General features: G+C 32.9%; 1 protein-coding gene across 1 annotated transcript in view; it reads right to left on the bottom strand.

The window, feature by feature from the left end:
* Positions 1–15,594, bottom strand: part of SI (sucrase-isomaltase) — a 100,398-nt gene extending 84,804 nt beyond the window's left edge. The window contains exons 1-7 of the mRNA XM_004283436.3: positions 15,473–15,594; positions 12,587–12,704; positions 11,594–11,730; positions 9,871–9,988; positions 9,468–9,577; positions 2,568–2,719; positions 1,204–1,375 (exon numbers count right to left, since the gene is read on the bottom strand). Of these exons, the coding sequence (XP_004283484.1) occupies positions 1,204–1,375; positions 2,568–2,719; positions 9,468–9,577; positions 9,871–9,988; positions 11,594–11,730; positions 12,587–12,704 (807 nt within the window). The 5' untranslated portion in view covers positions 15,473–15,594. The remainder of the gene's footprint in view (positions 1–1,203; positions 1,376–2,567; positions 2,720–9,467; positions 9,578–9,870; positions 9,989–11,593; positions 11,731–12,586; positions 12,705–15,472) is intronic.
* Positions 15,595–16,432: the final 838 nt, after the last annotated feature.

The following is a 16,432-nucleotide window of genomic DNA, read 5'->3' on the forward strand; positions in this document are numbered from 1 at the left end:
AATAGTTTACTTTCCTTTATGTTTTATTATGATTAAATGAGTTTTAATAAGATATTAATCATCTATACTTCAATTTAAAAATAAAGCTGTCTGTGATAGGGTAATAGCATGCTTATCCATTATGTCTCATGTATGCCCAAGGTATTGCAGGGAATTCCAAAATGATGTCCACCCTCATAGAACTTTTGCAGTACAGTGGTTGAGAGCTGATGAGTAGATGAAGTGGTGGAGGAAAATTGGAAATGAACTTAAAAAGTGAAAGAAGAAAGGCTTCTTGACTGATTGGGTATGGAAGTTCAAAGGAAAGATGTATGAAAATAGCTATGAGGTATTTATTAGCCTGGTGTTTATTATAGACAGTGATGCTGTAAACAAAGATTGGCAAAATTTATTAATATTTTTGTATGAAATGAGGGTCTTTAAAACAATAACTCACATTCATTTTGAGGAATGAAAGAGCATCAGCATTTTAAAAATCATTAACATTTGACTCAAAGCAATCATGAATGAATGAAAAAAGAGTTTTTTTTAATGGTATGGTCTTTGTCCCGAAGAGTCACATATTCTAGAAGTACAGACAAATGTATATACAAATAATACACTGTGATGGTTATCATATTAAAATATGAATAAAGGGTTAGAAAGTAAAGATTAATTCTGCATGGAGGAGTTTGGGAAAAGTTATTATGAGGTGAAACCAACTGAACTATCAATGAATTGTATAAATGATAAAGAACTTCAAGGTTTAGCACGTACAAAGAGAACCAACCTCTTGTGAAAATATGTGAACTTAAGAAAGATGATCATATGTTATGGTAAAGGAAAAAGTGGGTATAGATGCAGGACATGATGTTCAATAGACAGGCAGACACTATATCATACGAAGCCATGTAGAACAAGGTGTCTGGAATTATTCTAGTGCAATAACTAACCCTGGATAGGTTTAAGTACAAGAGTGGAATGATAAAGTATAAAAGTGAAAATCAAAAGAAAACATTAATGAATTGGAAATATCTTTTTAAATATTCATAAAATCAGTTGGTCACTTATTTATTTTAGGACTTTGATATCAATCCTCACCCCTAAAGTAAACAAGCTTCTGGAATGTGTATCACTGACATCAAATAAATGATGGTTTCAAATAGGCTAAAATTATCCTCAAATATACCTATTTTATCTATAACAAGAAAGAGAGTAGCTTACATCACCAGGAAGTTGATCCCGAGTAAAAATTGGCCATGTTTTCCAATATAAATCATGACGAAATCTCTTATGAATATGTTCCCCAATACCATAAATATATTCACTGGAAAGTCTGGCTGAGATCTGTAAATATTGGTCAGAGTATACCAGTGGACCAATGCTGGTGTCAAACCTGTAGTATGAAATAAATAAATAAATGAGCTAGAAACATATAAAATGTTCTACTAAATACAGGTCTATATTATCATCCAGAATATTTCATTTTAAATATGTCAGTCTTTAGCTGTGATCAATTCTTAGTAACACATGAATTTTATACCATAACCAGAACTTGTTAATTCCATCAACACAATTTGTTTCATCATCATCAATATGATTCTTCACATGCATTCTCTCCTTTTATCTTCACCAAAATCCTAAAGCATAACTACCATTATAAATTTCATTTCACAAACGACACAAATTGGACAAATTTATTCATGTTTTCAAGGTTAGGCAGCAGAGCCAAATTTCAGACATAGTTCTGCTTTGCTATAGAGACAGAGTTTTAAAATACAGTACTATACTGGTTCCTGCACCTCTAATATATATATTAAAATTAAGTTCAAAATTATTTTTCCAAAAACAGAAAGGTTATATGTTTTATGCATATCAAATATATACTATGAGAAATGTTAAACAGCATTTCTTTTGTGATTTAACATAAACTCAATCACAAGTTATTAAAATATATTTACAGAAAATAATTGCTGAGATTCAGTCTTGACAATTGTTTAATTAACCTTTCTTGGAGATTCAAGAGCTATAATCTTGAAAGTTATTAAATTCTTTGCAACAAGTATCCCTCAAAATACATTTATAATGAAGGCATTCAGGTAATATTTAAATTAATATATGTAGAGTAATTTAAATTTATTATATGTTAATATATACTCAATTTAATTTCATACATATATATGAAAAATCCTCTAATTGTACTATGGAAGTTCATCACTCTCTGCTTAGTAACTATTTGACGCTACAAATTGACAACAGAATATGATAAATACTGGGGAAAAGACACAATAGGAGTTTTAAGTATGCAAAAATATAAACAAGGCTTAGATTGTATCAGTGATGCTCTTCACCTTCAACTTTGGTTGGCCCCATTTCTATACTTTCATTCATGTTCTTGTTCCTTCCTTCCATGAGAAATTAAAATCCCTTTAACATTATAATCTTTAAAACATGTACACCCACCCTCTTTTGGAGGGAAATTTAATCTTTCTGAAAATGCCCTAAAATTAAGACTTTCATAATTCTATGATAATATAATAAAAGTGACCAATTATTTAATCTTTTATTAATATAAAATAATTACTTACAAAAGTCTATCATTGCTTTTTCTATAAACTTTAATGCTAAATGGATTGTCTAAAACCTTCACATCATACAATGTGTCAGAAGCTGCAGTTCCACTAAATTCTTTTACAAACTGATGAGGAACTTCATATCTTCTATTATTTGGATCAGTAATCTGCAAAGATTTCGAAAAATTAGCATTATTTGATTCAAAACTGTTATTTAATTTTTCAATTCTGAACTAAGTATTAAATGTGAGTTCTAAACACGAAATAATAAATTTAATAATTTTATAGATGAGCTATTAATCTAGTCATAAACTTAACTTTAATATTGCTGAATGGATATGTACAGAATAAATTGTAAAAGAATTAATAGAATTAGTTGGTCATAATGGTACTAAATCAAATAAAAATTTTTATTGACCAATATAAAAAAATAATGATAGTATTACTACATATTGATTCTTGAATACTGGGATTTTGTAATTTAGTTGTCCTTGTTACATTTCAGTGATCACCTGCTTAAAACTCCTGCAAGAATTTTGAATTTTGTTTAAAATAAAATCTTAATTTTGGGGAAATTGTGGCTAAAAGGTAATGTACAAAGGATATAGTGTTTTCACTGCCAAATCCAAAAGATGATACTAATAAACTACTTGGTAAAATAATAGCAGAAATTAATTTCTTTACAATCATGACTACAGCACTCCCTCTTGTGAGAACGCTGGAATCACAACTAATTAATGAACAGTCATCAGCAGGAAGACATTGGAACTCACCAAAAAAATACCCGACATCCAAAGACAAAGGAGAAGCCTTAGTGAGATGGAAGGAGGGGTACAATTACAATAAAAATCATATCCCATAAGCACTGGGTGGGTGACTCACAAACTGGAGAACAATTATACCACAGAAGTTTACCCACTAGAGTGAAGGTTCTGAGCCCCACATCAGGCTCCTGAGCCTAGGGGTCTGGCAATGTGATGAGGAATTCCCAGAGAATCAGACTTTGAAGGCTAGTGGGATTTGATTGCAGAACTTCAACAGGACTGAGGGAAACAGAGACTCTACTCTTGGAGGGCACAAACAAAGTAGTGTGCACATAAGGACCCAGGAGAAAGGGGCAGTGACCCCATAGGAGACTGATCCAGACCTACCTGCTGTTTTGGAGGGTCTCCTGCAGAGGCGGGGGGTGGCTGTAGCTCACCATGGGGACAAGGACACTGGCAGCAGAAGTTCTGGGAAGTACTCCTTGGCATGAGCCCTCCCAGAGTCCGCCATTAGCCCCACCAAAGAGCCTGTAGCCTCCAGTGCTCAGTCACCTCAGGCCAAACAACCAACAGGGAGGTAACTCAGCCCCACCTACCAGCAGACAAGTGGATTAAAGTTTTAATCTCTGCTGACCAGAGTAAAACCTAGCTCTACCCACCACCAGTCCCTCCCATCAGGAAGCTTGCACAAGCCTCTTAGATGACCTCATCCACCAGAAGGCAGACAGAAGAAACAAAAAGAACTACAATCCTGCCACCTGTGGAAGGAAAACCACATTCACAGAAAGAGAAACAAAATGAAAAGGCAGAGGACTATGTACCAGATGAAGGAACAAGATAAAAACCAGAAAAACGCTAAATAAAGTGGAGATAAGCAACCTTCCAGAAAAAGAATTCAGAATAGTGATAGGGAAGATGATCCAGGACCTTGGAAAAAGAATGGAGGCAAAGATTGAGAAGGTGCAAGAAATGTTTAAGACCTAGAGGAATTAAAGAACAAACAGACATAGATGAACAATACAATAACTGAAATGAAAAATACACTAGAAGGAATCAATAGCAGAATAACTGAGGCAGAAGAACGGATAAATTACCTGGAAGGCAGAATGGTAGGTTTCACTGCCATGGAACAGAATAGAGATAAAAGAATGAAAAGAAATGAAGAGAGCCTAAGAGACATCTGGGACAATATAAAATGCACCAACACTTGCAATATAGGGGTCCCAGAAGGAGAAGAGAGAAAGGACCCGAGAAAAGATTTGAAGAGATTATTGTCAAAAACTTCACTAACATGGGAAAGGAAATGGCCACCCAAGTCCAGGAAGTGCAGAGTGTCCCAGGCAGGATAAAGCCAAGGAGAAACCAGCCGAGACACATGGTAGTCAAATTGACAAAAATTAAAGGAAAAGAAAAACTATTAAAAGCAACAAGGGAAAAATGACAAGATACAAGGGAAATCCCATAAGGTTAACAGCTAATTTCTTAGCAGAAACTCTACAAGCCAGAAGGGAGTGGCATGATATATTTTAATGATGAAAGGAAAGAAAAACTATTTTCTTTCTAAAGGAAAGAACCTGCAACCAAGATTACTCTACCCAGCAAGGATCTCATTCAGATTCGATGGAGATATCAAAGCTTTACAGACAAGCAAAAACTAAGAGAATTCAGCACCACCAAACCAGCTCTACAACAAATGTTAAAGGAACTTTTCTAACTGGGAAACACAAGAGAAGAAAAGGACCTACAAAACAAACCCAAAACAATTAAGAAAATGGTAACAGGAACATACATATTGATAATTACCTTAAAAGATATGGATTAAATGCTCTAACCAAAAGACACAGATTCACTGAAAGGATACAAAAAGAAGACAAATATATATGCTGTCTACAAGAGACCCACTTCAGACCTAGGGACACATACAGACTGAAAGTGAGGGGTTGGAAAAATATTCCATGCAAACGGAAATCAAAAGGAGTAGAAATACTTATATCAGATAAAATAGACTTTAAAATAGAGAATGTTAGAAGAGACAAGGAAGGACACTACATAATCATCAAGGGATCAATCCAAGAAGAAGACGTAACAATTATAAATACATATGCACCCAACATAGCAGCACCTCAATAAATAACAGCTATAAAAGAGGGAATTGGCAGTAACACAAAAATAGTGGGGGACTTTAACACCTCACTTACACCAATGGACAGATCATCCAGACAGAAAATTAATAAGGAAACACAAGCTTTAAATGACACAATAGACCAGATAGATTTAATTGATATTTATAGGACATTCCATCCAAAATCAGAAGATTGCACTTTCTTCTCAAGTGCACATGGAACATTCTCCAGGATAGATCACATCTTGGGTCACAAATCAAGCCTCAGTAAATTTAAGAAAATTGAAATTATATCAAGCATGTTTTCTGACAACAACACTATGGGATTAGAAATCAATTACAGGGACTAAAACGTAAAAAACACAAACACATGGAGGCTAAACAACATGTGGCCAAATAACCAAGAGATCACTGGAGAAACCAAAGAGGAAATCAAAATATATCTAGAGACAAATGACAATGAAAAAACGATGATCCAAAACCCATGGGATGCAGCAAAAGCAGTTCTAAGAGGGAAGTATATAGCAATACAATCCTACCTCAAAAAACAAGAAAAATCTCAAACAGTCTAACCTAAACCTAAAGGGACTAGAGAAGGAAGACCAAACAATACCCAAAGTTAGTAGAAGGAAAGAAATCATAAATATCAGAGCAGAAATAAATGAAATAGAAACAAAGAAAACAATAGCAAAAATCAATACAACTAAAAGCTTGTTCTTTGAGATGATAAACGAAATTGATAAACCTTTAGCCAGACTCATCAAGAAAAACAGGGAGAGGACCCAAATCAATAAAATTAGAAATGAAAAGGAAAAGTTACAATGGACACCACAGAAATACAAACATCATAAGAGACGACTACAAGCAAATTTATGCCAATAAAATGGACAACCTGGAAGAAAAGGACAAATTCTTAGACAGCTATAAGCTTCCAAGACTGAACCATGAAGAAATAGAAAATACGAGCAGACCAATCACAAGCACTGAAATTTGAACTGTGATTAAAATCTTCCAACAAACAAAAGTCCAGAACCAGATGGTTAAAGTGAATTCTATCAAACATTTAGAGAAGAGCTAACACCCATCTTTCTCAAGCTCTTCCAAAAAATTGCAGAGGAAGGAACACTCCCAAACTCATTCTACGAGGCCATCATCACCCTGATACCAAAACCAGACAAAGATACTACACAGAAAGAAAATGACACGCCAATATCACTGATGAATATAAATGCAAAAATACTCAGCAAAATACTAGCAAACAGAATACAACTCCTTAAAAGTGTCATACACCACATCAAGTGGGATTTTTCCCAAGGATGAAAGGATTCTTTAATATACACAAATCAATCAATGTGATACACCATATTAACAAACTGAAGAATAAAAAACATATGATCATCTCAGTAGATGCAGAAAAAGCTTTCGACAAAATTCAATACCCATTTATGATAAAAACCCTCCAGAAAGTGGGCATAGAGGGAATCTAACTCAACATAATAAAGGCCATATACGACAAACCCACAGCAAACATCATTCTCAATGGTGAAAAACTGAAAGCATTTCCCCTAAGATCAGGAACAAGACAAGGATGTCCATTTTCACCACTATTATTCAACATAGTTTTGGAAGTCCTAGCCATGGCAATCAGAGAAGAAAAAGAAACAAAAGGAATAAAAATTGGAAAAGAAGTAAAACTGTCACTGTTTGCAGATGACATGATACTATACATAGATAATCCTAAAGATGCCACCAGAAAACTGCTAGAGCTAATCAATGAATTTTATAAAGTTGCAAGATACAAAATTAATTCACAGAAATCTCTTGCATTCCTCTACACTAATGATGCAAAATCTGAAAGAGAAATTAAGGAAACACTTCCATTTATCATTGCAACAAAATGAGTAAAATACCTAGGAATAAACCTACCTAAGGAAGTAAAAGACCTGAACTCAGAAAACTATTAGACACTGATGAAAGAAATCAAAGATGACACAAACAGATGGAGCGATATACCATGTTCTTGGATAGGAAGAATCAATATTGTGAAAATGACTATTCTACCTAAAGCAATCTACAGATTCAGTGCAATCCCTATCAAATTACCAAAAGCATTTTTTACAGATCTAGAAAAAGAAAATTTTAAAATTTGTATGGACACAAAAGACCCTGAATAGCCAAAGCAATCTTGAGGGGAAAAACAGACCTAGAGGAATCAGACTTGCTGACTTCAGACTATACCACAAATCTATGGTAATCAAGACAATATGGTACTGGCACAAAAACAGATCAATGGAAAAGGATAGAAAGCCCAGAGATAAACCCACACACCTATTGTCAACTAATCTATGACAACGGAGGCAAGGATATACAATGGCAAAAAGACAGTCTCTTCAATAAGTGGTGCTGAGAAGACTGGACAGCTACATGTAAAATAATGAAATTAGAACACTCCCTAACACCATACACAAAAATAAACTCCTAATGGATTAAAGACCTAAATATAACACCGGACACTATAAAACTCTTAGAGGGAAACATAGGAAGAACACTCTTTGACATAAATCACAGCAAGATCCTTTTCGACCCAACTCTTAGAGTAGTGGAAATAAAAAAAACAAAAATAAACAAATGGGACCTCATGAAACTTAAAAGCTATTGCACAGCAAAGGAAACTATAAACAAAATATAATAACAACCCTCAGAATGGGAGATAACTTTTGCAAACGAATCAACAAAAAAAGGATTAATCTCCAAAATACATAGACAGCTCATTCAGCTCAATAAAAATAAAAAACAATCTAATCAAAAAATGGGCAGAAGATCTAAACAGACATTTCTCCACAGAAGACATACAGACGGCCAAGAGGCACATGAAAGCTGCTCAACATCACCAATTATTAGAGAAATGCAAATCAAAACTACAATGAGGTATCACCTCTCACCAGTTAGAATGGGCATCATCAGAAAATCTACAAACAACAAATGCTGGAGAGAGTGTGGAGAAAGGGGAACCCTCTTGCACTGTTGGTGGGAATGTAAATTGATACAGCCACTATGAAGAACAGTATGGAGGTTCCTTAAAGAACTAAAAATAGAACTACCATATGACGCAGCAATCCCATTACTGGGCATATACCCAGAGAAAACCATAATTCAAAAAGACACATGCACCCCAATATTCATTGAAGCACTATTTACAATAGCCAGGTCATGGAAGTAACCTAAATGCCCATCGACAGACAAATGGATAAAGAAGATGTGGTACATATATACAATGGAATATTACTCTCATAAAAAGGAATGAAATAGGGTCATTTGTAGAGATGTGGATGGACCTAGAGACTGTCATACAGAGTAAAATAAGTCAGAAAGAGAAAAAGAAATACTGTATATGAACGCATATATGTGTAATCTAGCAAAACGGTACAGATGAACCGGTGTGCAAGTCAGAAATAGAGACACAGATGTAGAGAACAAATGTATGGACACCAAGGGGGGAAAGTGGGGGTGGAGGGTTGTTGTGGTGGGATGAATTGGGAGATTTGGATTGACATATATGCCCTAATATGTATAAAATAGATAACTAATAAGAACCTGATGTATAAAAAAAATAAAATTCAAAAAGAAATCATGACTAGAAGTGATATCAGTAAAAAGAACTAGAGAGTGTGTCACATTGATATAGAACAATTAACATCTTTCTCAAATTAAATTTTAAACTAATGTTTTATCACAGTGTTTAGTTGAATAACAAAAATTACTAAAGTTTTTTGAGTGTTTATTCTCAGGACACTGTACCAAATATTTTACATTGACTATATTTTTAAATTCTCCAAAAACTACTTCCAGAGAAAAATTTCTTATGTTATATATGAGTAGACAGTCTCAGAGAAGTGGAGTAAAGAGCCTAAACTAGTTCTTTGCTTTGGAATAAATATTTATTAAGAGGGAAATGTCTTGTTGGGGTGAAAAGTCTATTCATAATGTGTTTTATTAATAACTTTTCTTTAGAAATCTCAAAGACCAAACCTTGAACCGGAAACGCTTGGGTGTCTGACTTTGAGTTGTGAGAAGAACATTGTTAATGTCATTTCCATATAGGGTTGGTGAAGGTATCCTGTTTAATTTGGCTTCAAGTCCTTAAAGAAAGAAAAAATGTTTGCATGAATTATGACTTTATTTACAAAGATTAAGAAGTATTAAATATTTTCACATTTTCTAATTTTCTTTCCTGTCACATATAATGACTTTGTTTTTTCATTTGGAAGATACAATCATGCAAAAAATGTCCTTAATATAACAAATTGAACATTTTTGTATACGTATTTCCCATTTGATTTTATTTAAGATATCTCTCCAAAGAAAATTTTTAAATGTACTTTTTTCATTCAACTTAAAATATGTTGGATCATCATGATAGAACACTTCTCACCAGTATTTGTTGATGTTGTTCCTTCAGCATTATAGCCATGGTTATCTACGAAGAAGCACCAAGGAATAACAGAATTATTCCATGGCCTCCAGCAGCAACCTCGAGCTGCACAAAGTGTCTGATAAAACATTTATTAAAGGAATCATGGGGTTAGTATTGATATCATATGGGTCAATCTCTACTTTTTAAACATACACTCATTCCAATAAATGTCTGAGTGAATGTTTAAAAAAAAATCTTATTTCTTCAAATATATAATGTGCTAAAATATCATTTATCCTTTTGTTCCTTTCACTTGGAAGAAATATAAATATTTGATGAATTGAATTAATTACCCCCTATCAGAGACTGATGTTCTGAGTTGTGATTTATCAAATTTACATAGCAATACACATTATTGTAAGCTCATGTTATTTTAAAGGTTCCTGCCCTCTGGATAATTACAGTCTATTCTGTTGTCATGTAGTCAATGCAGAAGAACTAAAATATTTATTGTGTACCAATGATGTATCAAGTTGCAAGTGAGGCTATAAAGATGAAGATATGGCCCTAAACTTAAGTCTACATAAAATGTTTAAGGTAGTTATTTCCAGAAAATTAGTAGTTCAATATGATTTAAACTAGTTTGTGCCAGTTGTTGCAACATCCAATGAATAAAGTAAAATACTAAATTCTCAGTAATTTTATGATCTATATGGAAAGTTTATATGAAGTGGAAGAAAAATTATATATGTTTATAGTAAAAGTTGAGTCACATGGTGCTGCTGTGTGTTAACATTGGTATAATCAAAAATCTATTTAATATTTAAATTTATTAGTGTGACATGTTTTCATAATTTGAATGCTTGTGAGCTTTTTCTTCTTGGCTATTTGTCTTGAAAAAAATGTTAAAAGCCTCCACTTTCACCAGCTGACAGTATACATGTTAACTTCTCTCCTATTTTTAACATCAAATTAAAATGGCATCAGGTACACATACACACATGCGTTCACCCATACACATGCAAATATGTATATTGCAAATGAGAGCAAATAGGAGCTGAGCATTTTGGAGGGTCATTACCTAATAGAATCTAAAGTATGTGTGACTTTTGATATAGACATTGCAAAATGGGAATACACACACACACACACACACACACACACACACAAATTCACTCATTGACATTTTAATCCCACACAAGTTATGAAGACCAAGGGAGAGTCAAGGTTATATGAATCCATTCAGTTACACTTAATTTTCTCCATTTGAGCTCCTTCTCCCTAATTACCAAATAATAAAAATAAATAATTTTTAAAAATTAGAAGAATCAACGTTACTTTGTTTTCCACAGACTATTCTTAATGTTATCATCACAAATACTTTAATAGAATGTAGATATCCTTCTCAAATGTTCTATATTGTCAAAGGTTATACATTTTTTTTAAGAAGTAGATTGGAGAGGATAGAATTTCATGAAGATTTATATTTTAACAATAGCTTGTTAAGCATGGGAAAATATTAACTTGTTAATTTGAATTGAAAGGAAGTACAGAAAAGCAAGCTCAGTAATTTCCATTATCTCTCATCTGTTCATACATAAATACAATAAAAAGAAATGCAGCCTAATTAATGGCTAGAGTTTTAAAAATATGGAATTGATCCAATATTAAATAATTATCTTGATATAATTATCATACTATACATCTATTCATAAAAATATTAAAGACTTTTGTTGCAGACCTGTGTTGGAAATTGTTCTGGAATGCAGTTTATTCTCTCATTGATGAGATCATTTAGCACACTTGGACATTTTCCTGAACCAGGATACACCGTGGTTGTGTGAATGGTAGCAGGGGTTGAAGTAGAACCACTGACTTCTGGGAAAGAAAAAGGTCAATAAAAGAAAACATCATTTTAAATTAATTTTTCAAGTAACAAATCCATTGAAAGTATTCATAAATGTATATATAATGAAAATTAACATAAACTTTGCATTTAAATAAACCCCACAAATTCAAGTCCTAGTCACCAAAAGGGAAAGATCCAAATGATATTTAAAACTGTCAAAGCCCTGTTGACTGTTCCTTCAGAGAATCAAAATACATTCACAGGAGGTCTTGAGGTAGATTCAAAAGGAAACAAAATGTATATTCCCACTGTGCTTAAAAATTGTGTTTTAGAGATGAAGAAAGAAGGTGGAGAAACATGGATAGAAATATTCAGAAAAAAAAAGATAAACGTTTCAAGCCTGTTTCATTCCTGCTACCTGTTTTTCTCATACAACGTCTCTCTTCTTAAAAAAAAAATTAAGCCTATGACAAAGAGATTATCCCCCTAAATTTCCCCCCCCCCGCCTCCCTGCAGGTGTCTGAAACCCAGAGCAAAACCCCACTAATGAGATTTCCTACTAGTTAGAAGAACCTCACTGGTAACTATAGATGATTATTCCACTGTTCATTAACATCCTGATCCTTTTGCCTCTTTGCTATTTCTTAAGGAACACAATATGGGGAAGGCCATTAATATCAAAGCACATAGATTCCTTAATTAAATGATGCTTCATTGAAAAACCTGCAATATAATGGATAGAAAAAGTTGGAGTAATTGTGTAACGTACCTGAGACCTTTCTTCATGCATTTCATCTCATATAGATTACTTTTCAAAATCCATAATTATTATGTAGTAAACTTTATCTCAACCTCACTATAATAAGTATTTTCAATATTATTTACCTTCAACAGCAGGTGTCTTAGTTGCTAAAACAGCAATTAGGGCAATAGCTATTATTGTAACTATAGCAAAGAGGACAATCAGAGAGATTTCTAATCCAGTAAATTTCTTCCTTGCCATCTAAAGAAAGAAAAGGAATATATGTTTGAAATGTAGAATATACAACTACAATAAGTGACCATTATTAATATAAAATTATACATATTTGGCTTTTTTGTCTACTAAGCATAACACAAGCGGAGCCACAGACAGCTCTATCAGTTTATAATCTAAAATAATACACATTGGCAAAAGTGTAAACAAAACATGCAGTTTTAAGTAAAAAGAATGAATTAGTGATGCACATTATAGTAGTACACTAAAATGAAAATACAAAAGGAAAAAGGTCTCCAGGTAGGTGCATCTTGCTCTCTCATTTTAGAACATTTTTTCAAGTCAAAGAAAGCTTATGCTTGCCTTATGTTCCTTAATTCCACAACAATTGTATGAAGGAGATGCTGTTATTCATATTTTACTCATTAGGAACTTCAGGCTTAGAGAAAATATTATATTTTTCAAAGTCAAGAAATCCAGTTCTTCGTACTATAACTATTGCGCTCCAATTCCAACAGTGCTTTCTTATAAGGATATTGTGGAAAAGAATATAAATATAAATATGTGGTAAAGAAAATAAATATAATTATATAAAAGAATACAATACAAAATGTTGTAAAATATATATACACCACACACACAGATATATATATACACACATACATATGGTATATATTTAGAAGTTGTTTCTTAAAAAAATAAAAAAATTAAACTACATGCTCTCCAAGTTCCACCCTTAAATAGCAAATAAAATATACCAAACTCTCATATCAAAAATATATATTCATTTCAGATAACATTATGCATCTAAGTTAGCATCCAGAGGTGCCTAAATGTAGGTAGGGAAGAGCTATTCTCTAGTAATTATCTTAAAACTTATTTGTTTAACTTAGTTTTGACCATACATCTCTTATCTCTCCTAGTCTTTAAGTTTCCATGGCTTTTCTGTATTTTATGTTTTTATATGTTTTAATTCAATGGCATATACCTAGATAGAAATTCAGAATTTTCACAGTAATTGCTCTTATAGATTGGATTGCTGGTTTTAAAATAAAATTTTTTGCCCTCTCATACCAGTCCCTCCTCCTGTAGCTATCTATGTCAGCTCACATACTCAGTTGTTCCAACCTAAAAACTTCTTTTCCCTCTTTCATATCTTTCTACCTCATTAAATTATTCAACAAGTCCTGTTGATTCTACCTCTAGAATATTTTCAGAATTATACCCTTATCTTATCCCCACCAATGAAATATCTTTTTTTTTGAATAACATGTCTTCTTAGTAAACACTGTTTAATCTTTCTTCAATTCTTCCACATTTGCTCTTCTGGGTTAGTTCCAATTTATGCCCAGTTCAAGTGCCATGTCATCTGTGAATGTTTTCCTACTTTCAGAAGCAGAGTTTATCTATCCTCTTCCCATTTTACAATAGCACATAGTATATCTATTGCAATTATTTAAACATGTGTTAATTTCCTCCACTGGATTGTTATATTCCTAATAGCAAGAATCATGAAAGTAGTTCAGAGTCTGACATCGAATAAGTACAAGCTCAATTTTTAAAATATACCTTATGATTGAATGTTTAAAGATTAGCATTCAATTTTAGCATATGATTTCCTGTTATAGATATGTAAACTGTTTATTACATCAGGAATCTTCAGAGAACCTGAATGAATGTAAGCTAAATTTAAATAAAGCTACATGATCTAAGCAGCTGTTTAGAAAATGAAACCCAGTTGCTCAATGTTATGTGAGAAAGAACACAGTTGCATTTAATGTTTCACTTTAAATAAGTTTAACTATCACTCAAAGTAATTTCACTTTGAGATCAAAAAGCCAATAAAAAGGATTATGCATTTCTTTTAAGGGAAATCTAAGAAAAAGTGCACATTGTCCTGAAGCTAACCCTTTTTAAGCTAAAATAATCAGAATAAAATTAATGTACCAAAATTAAATTATTCATATGAGTACTTATAAATGATCAGTACTAAAGCTGTTCATATGCTGTAGGTGGTAATTACAGTGATCATATTTTGGATCACAGTAATTTTAAGCAAAATATTTTTGGGGAAATTATATACTGATGTCCTTTCTCTGTGTATTTATTTTCAAAATGAGTAATACTTTATTAGATGCTAACTTGACTGATCTTTAAAAGATCAGATACAGGGCTTCCCTGGTGGCGCAGTGGTTGAGAGTCTGCCTGCCCATGCAGGGGACACGGGTTCGTGCCCCAGTCTGGGAGGATCCCACATGCCACGGAGTGGCTGGGCCCGTGGGCCATGGCCCCTGGGCCTGCGCATCCGGAGCCTGTGCTCCGCAATGGGAGAGGCCACAACAGTGAGAGGCCCGCGTACCGCAAAAAAAAAAAAAAAAAAAAAAGATCAGATACAAAAGATTAAATGCTTTATAAATGTAGCATTCTATTCTGCATATATATTTTTCTTAAATAAAATATATTTAATCATAGAGTATTTCTTTACATTTCAAAATATTTTTGATCTTTATTTTCATCTATATAGAGCAATTCAACTAAACTTGCTATGATTCTACTTGAGTCTGACAAAAATTTTAATGAAGAGCTGGGCAAAGAAAATATTCTCTTTAAAGAAATTTAGAAATGTTTTTTCCTGTTTTAGTACAAGGGGCTATATATTTAAAATGGCAAATGAAAATATGTTATAGTTGCTATTTTAAACAAGTGCAGATAGGAATATTGCTAACATGAATTAAAGGAACACACAATTACTTGGAAACACGAAAGTAACGAAGACATATGATTGGTAAACTTACCTTATTTCCTAGTCTGGTCTTTTTGCTCTGCTGTACCAGAGTTGGGCAAGGCTGCCAAAGTAATGATCAGGGAAAACTGCTCAGCTATAAATTGAGCTACTCATAATGTTTTATTGCACTCTCACCAGCCTATCAGTATTTAATAAACTTCTGCTAACGTGCAATCTAAAAAAACCTTAACCCTGAAAACAGCTTGTGTAAATATCTCTCTCTGGGAATCTAGTTAATTAATAATTGTGCTCTCAGATGCTCTTTGATTTCTGGAAGCTATGAGCTAGCTTAAGAACATAAAAGTACTTATTTATATTGTTTTTTTCTCTTTTCAAAATTGTATTTCTTCTACTATTTGGATGTTGCTTTAATTACTATTTTATCTCATTGTGTGAAATTTAAACTCTCACTGGAAAGTGGAAACATATTTGTAAGCTAGGGTTTGAAAAACATTTGCAGAAACTAACAATTAGCAGATAATATTTCATAAAAGGCAATTATTAAATAAGTTATCTCCTGTGTCTTATTATTAATCTTAAGGCTGAAGAACTGACAAAATCCGTAAGAATGAAAGGTAAAAGTAGAGCTATATAAATAAGTAATACAGAAATAAAATCAACATTTTATTTATCTATTTATTAGTTATAGCACTAATTTTATTATCAAAAATTATAGTGTAAATACAATTTCATACACACAAAAAATGTGCTATCAATTATACTGCTGGTTTAAGCTAGAATAATGTTTAAGAGCAAAGGGTTTGATATAAGAGACGGGTACAAATGCCAGCTGTACCACATATACCTGAGAAACTCTGCGCACATTTGCTAATTTTTTCAAGCCTCAGTCTCTTTATCTACAAACTAGAAATAAAAATACTTATTCATAGGTTCACTGTGAGAATTATATGTGCTTACATAGTCTATTACCATTATTACAGCTCTGCTACCACAAAGAGTACAATTTGAC

This window comes from Orcinus orca, chromosome 5 (genome assembly GCF_937001465.1).
Source record: "Orcinus orca chromosome 5, mOrcOrc1.1, whole genome shotgun sequence".
Lineage (NCBI taxonomy): Eukaryota > Metazoa > Chordata > Mammalia > Artiodactyla > Delphinidae > Orcinus > Orcinus orca.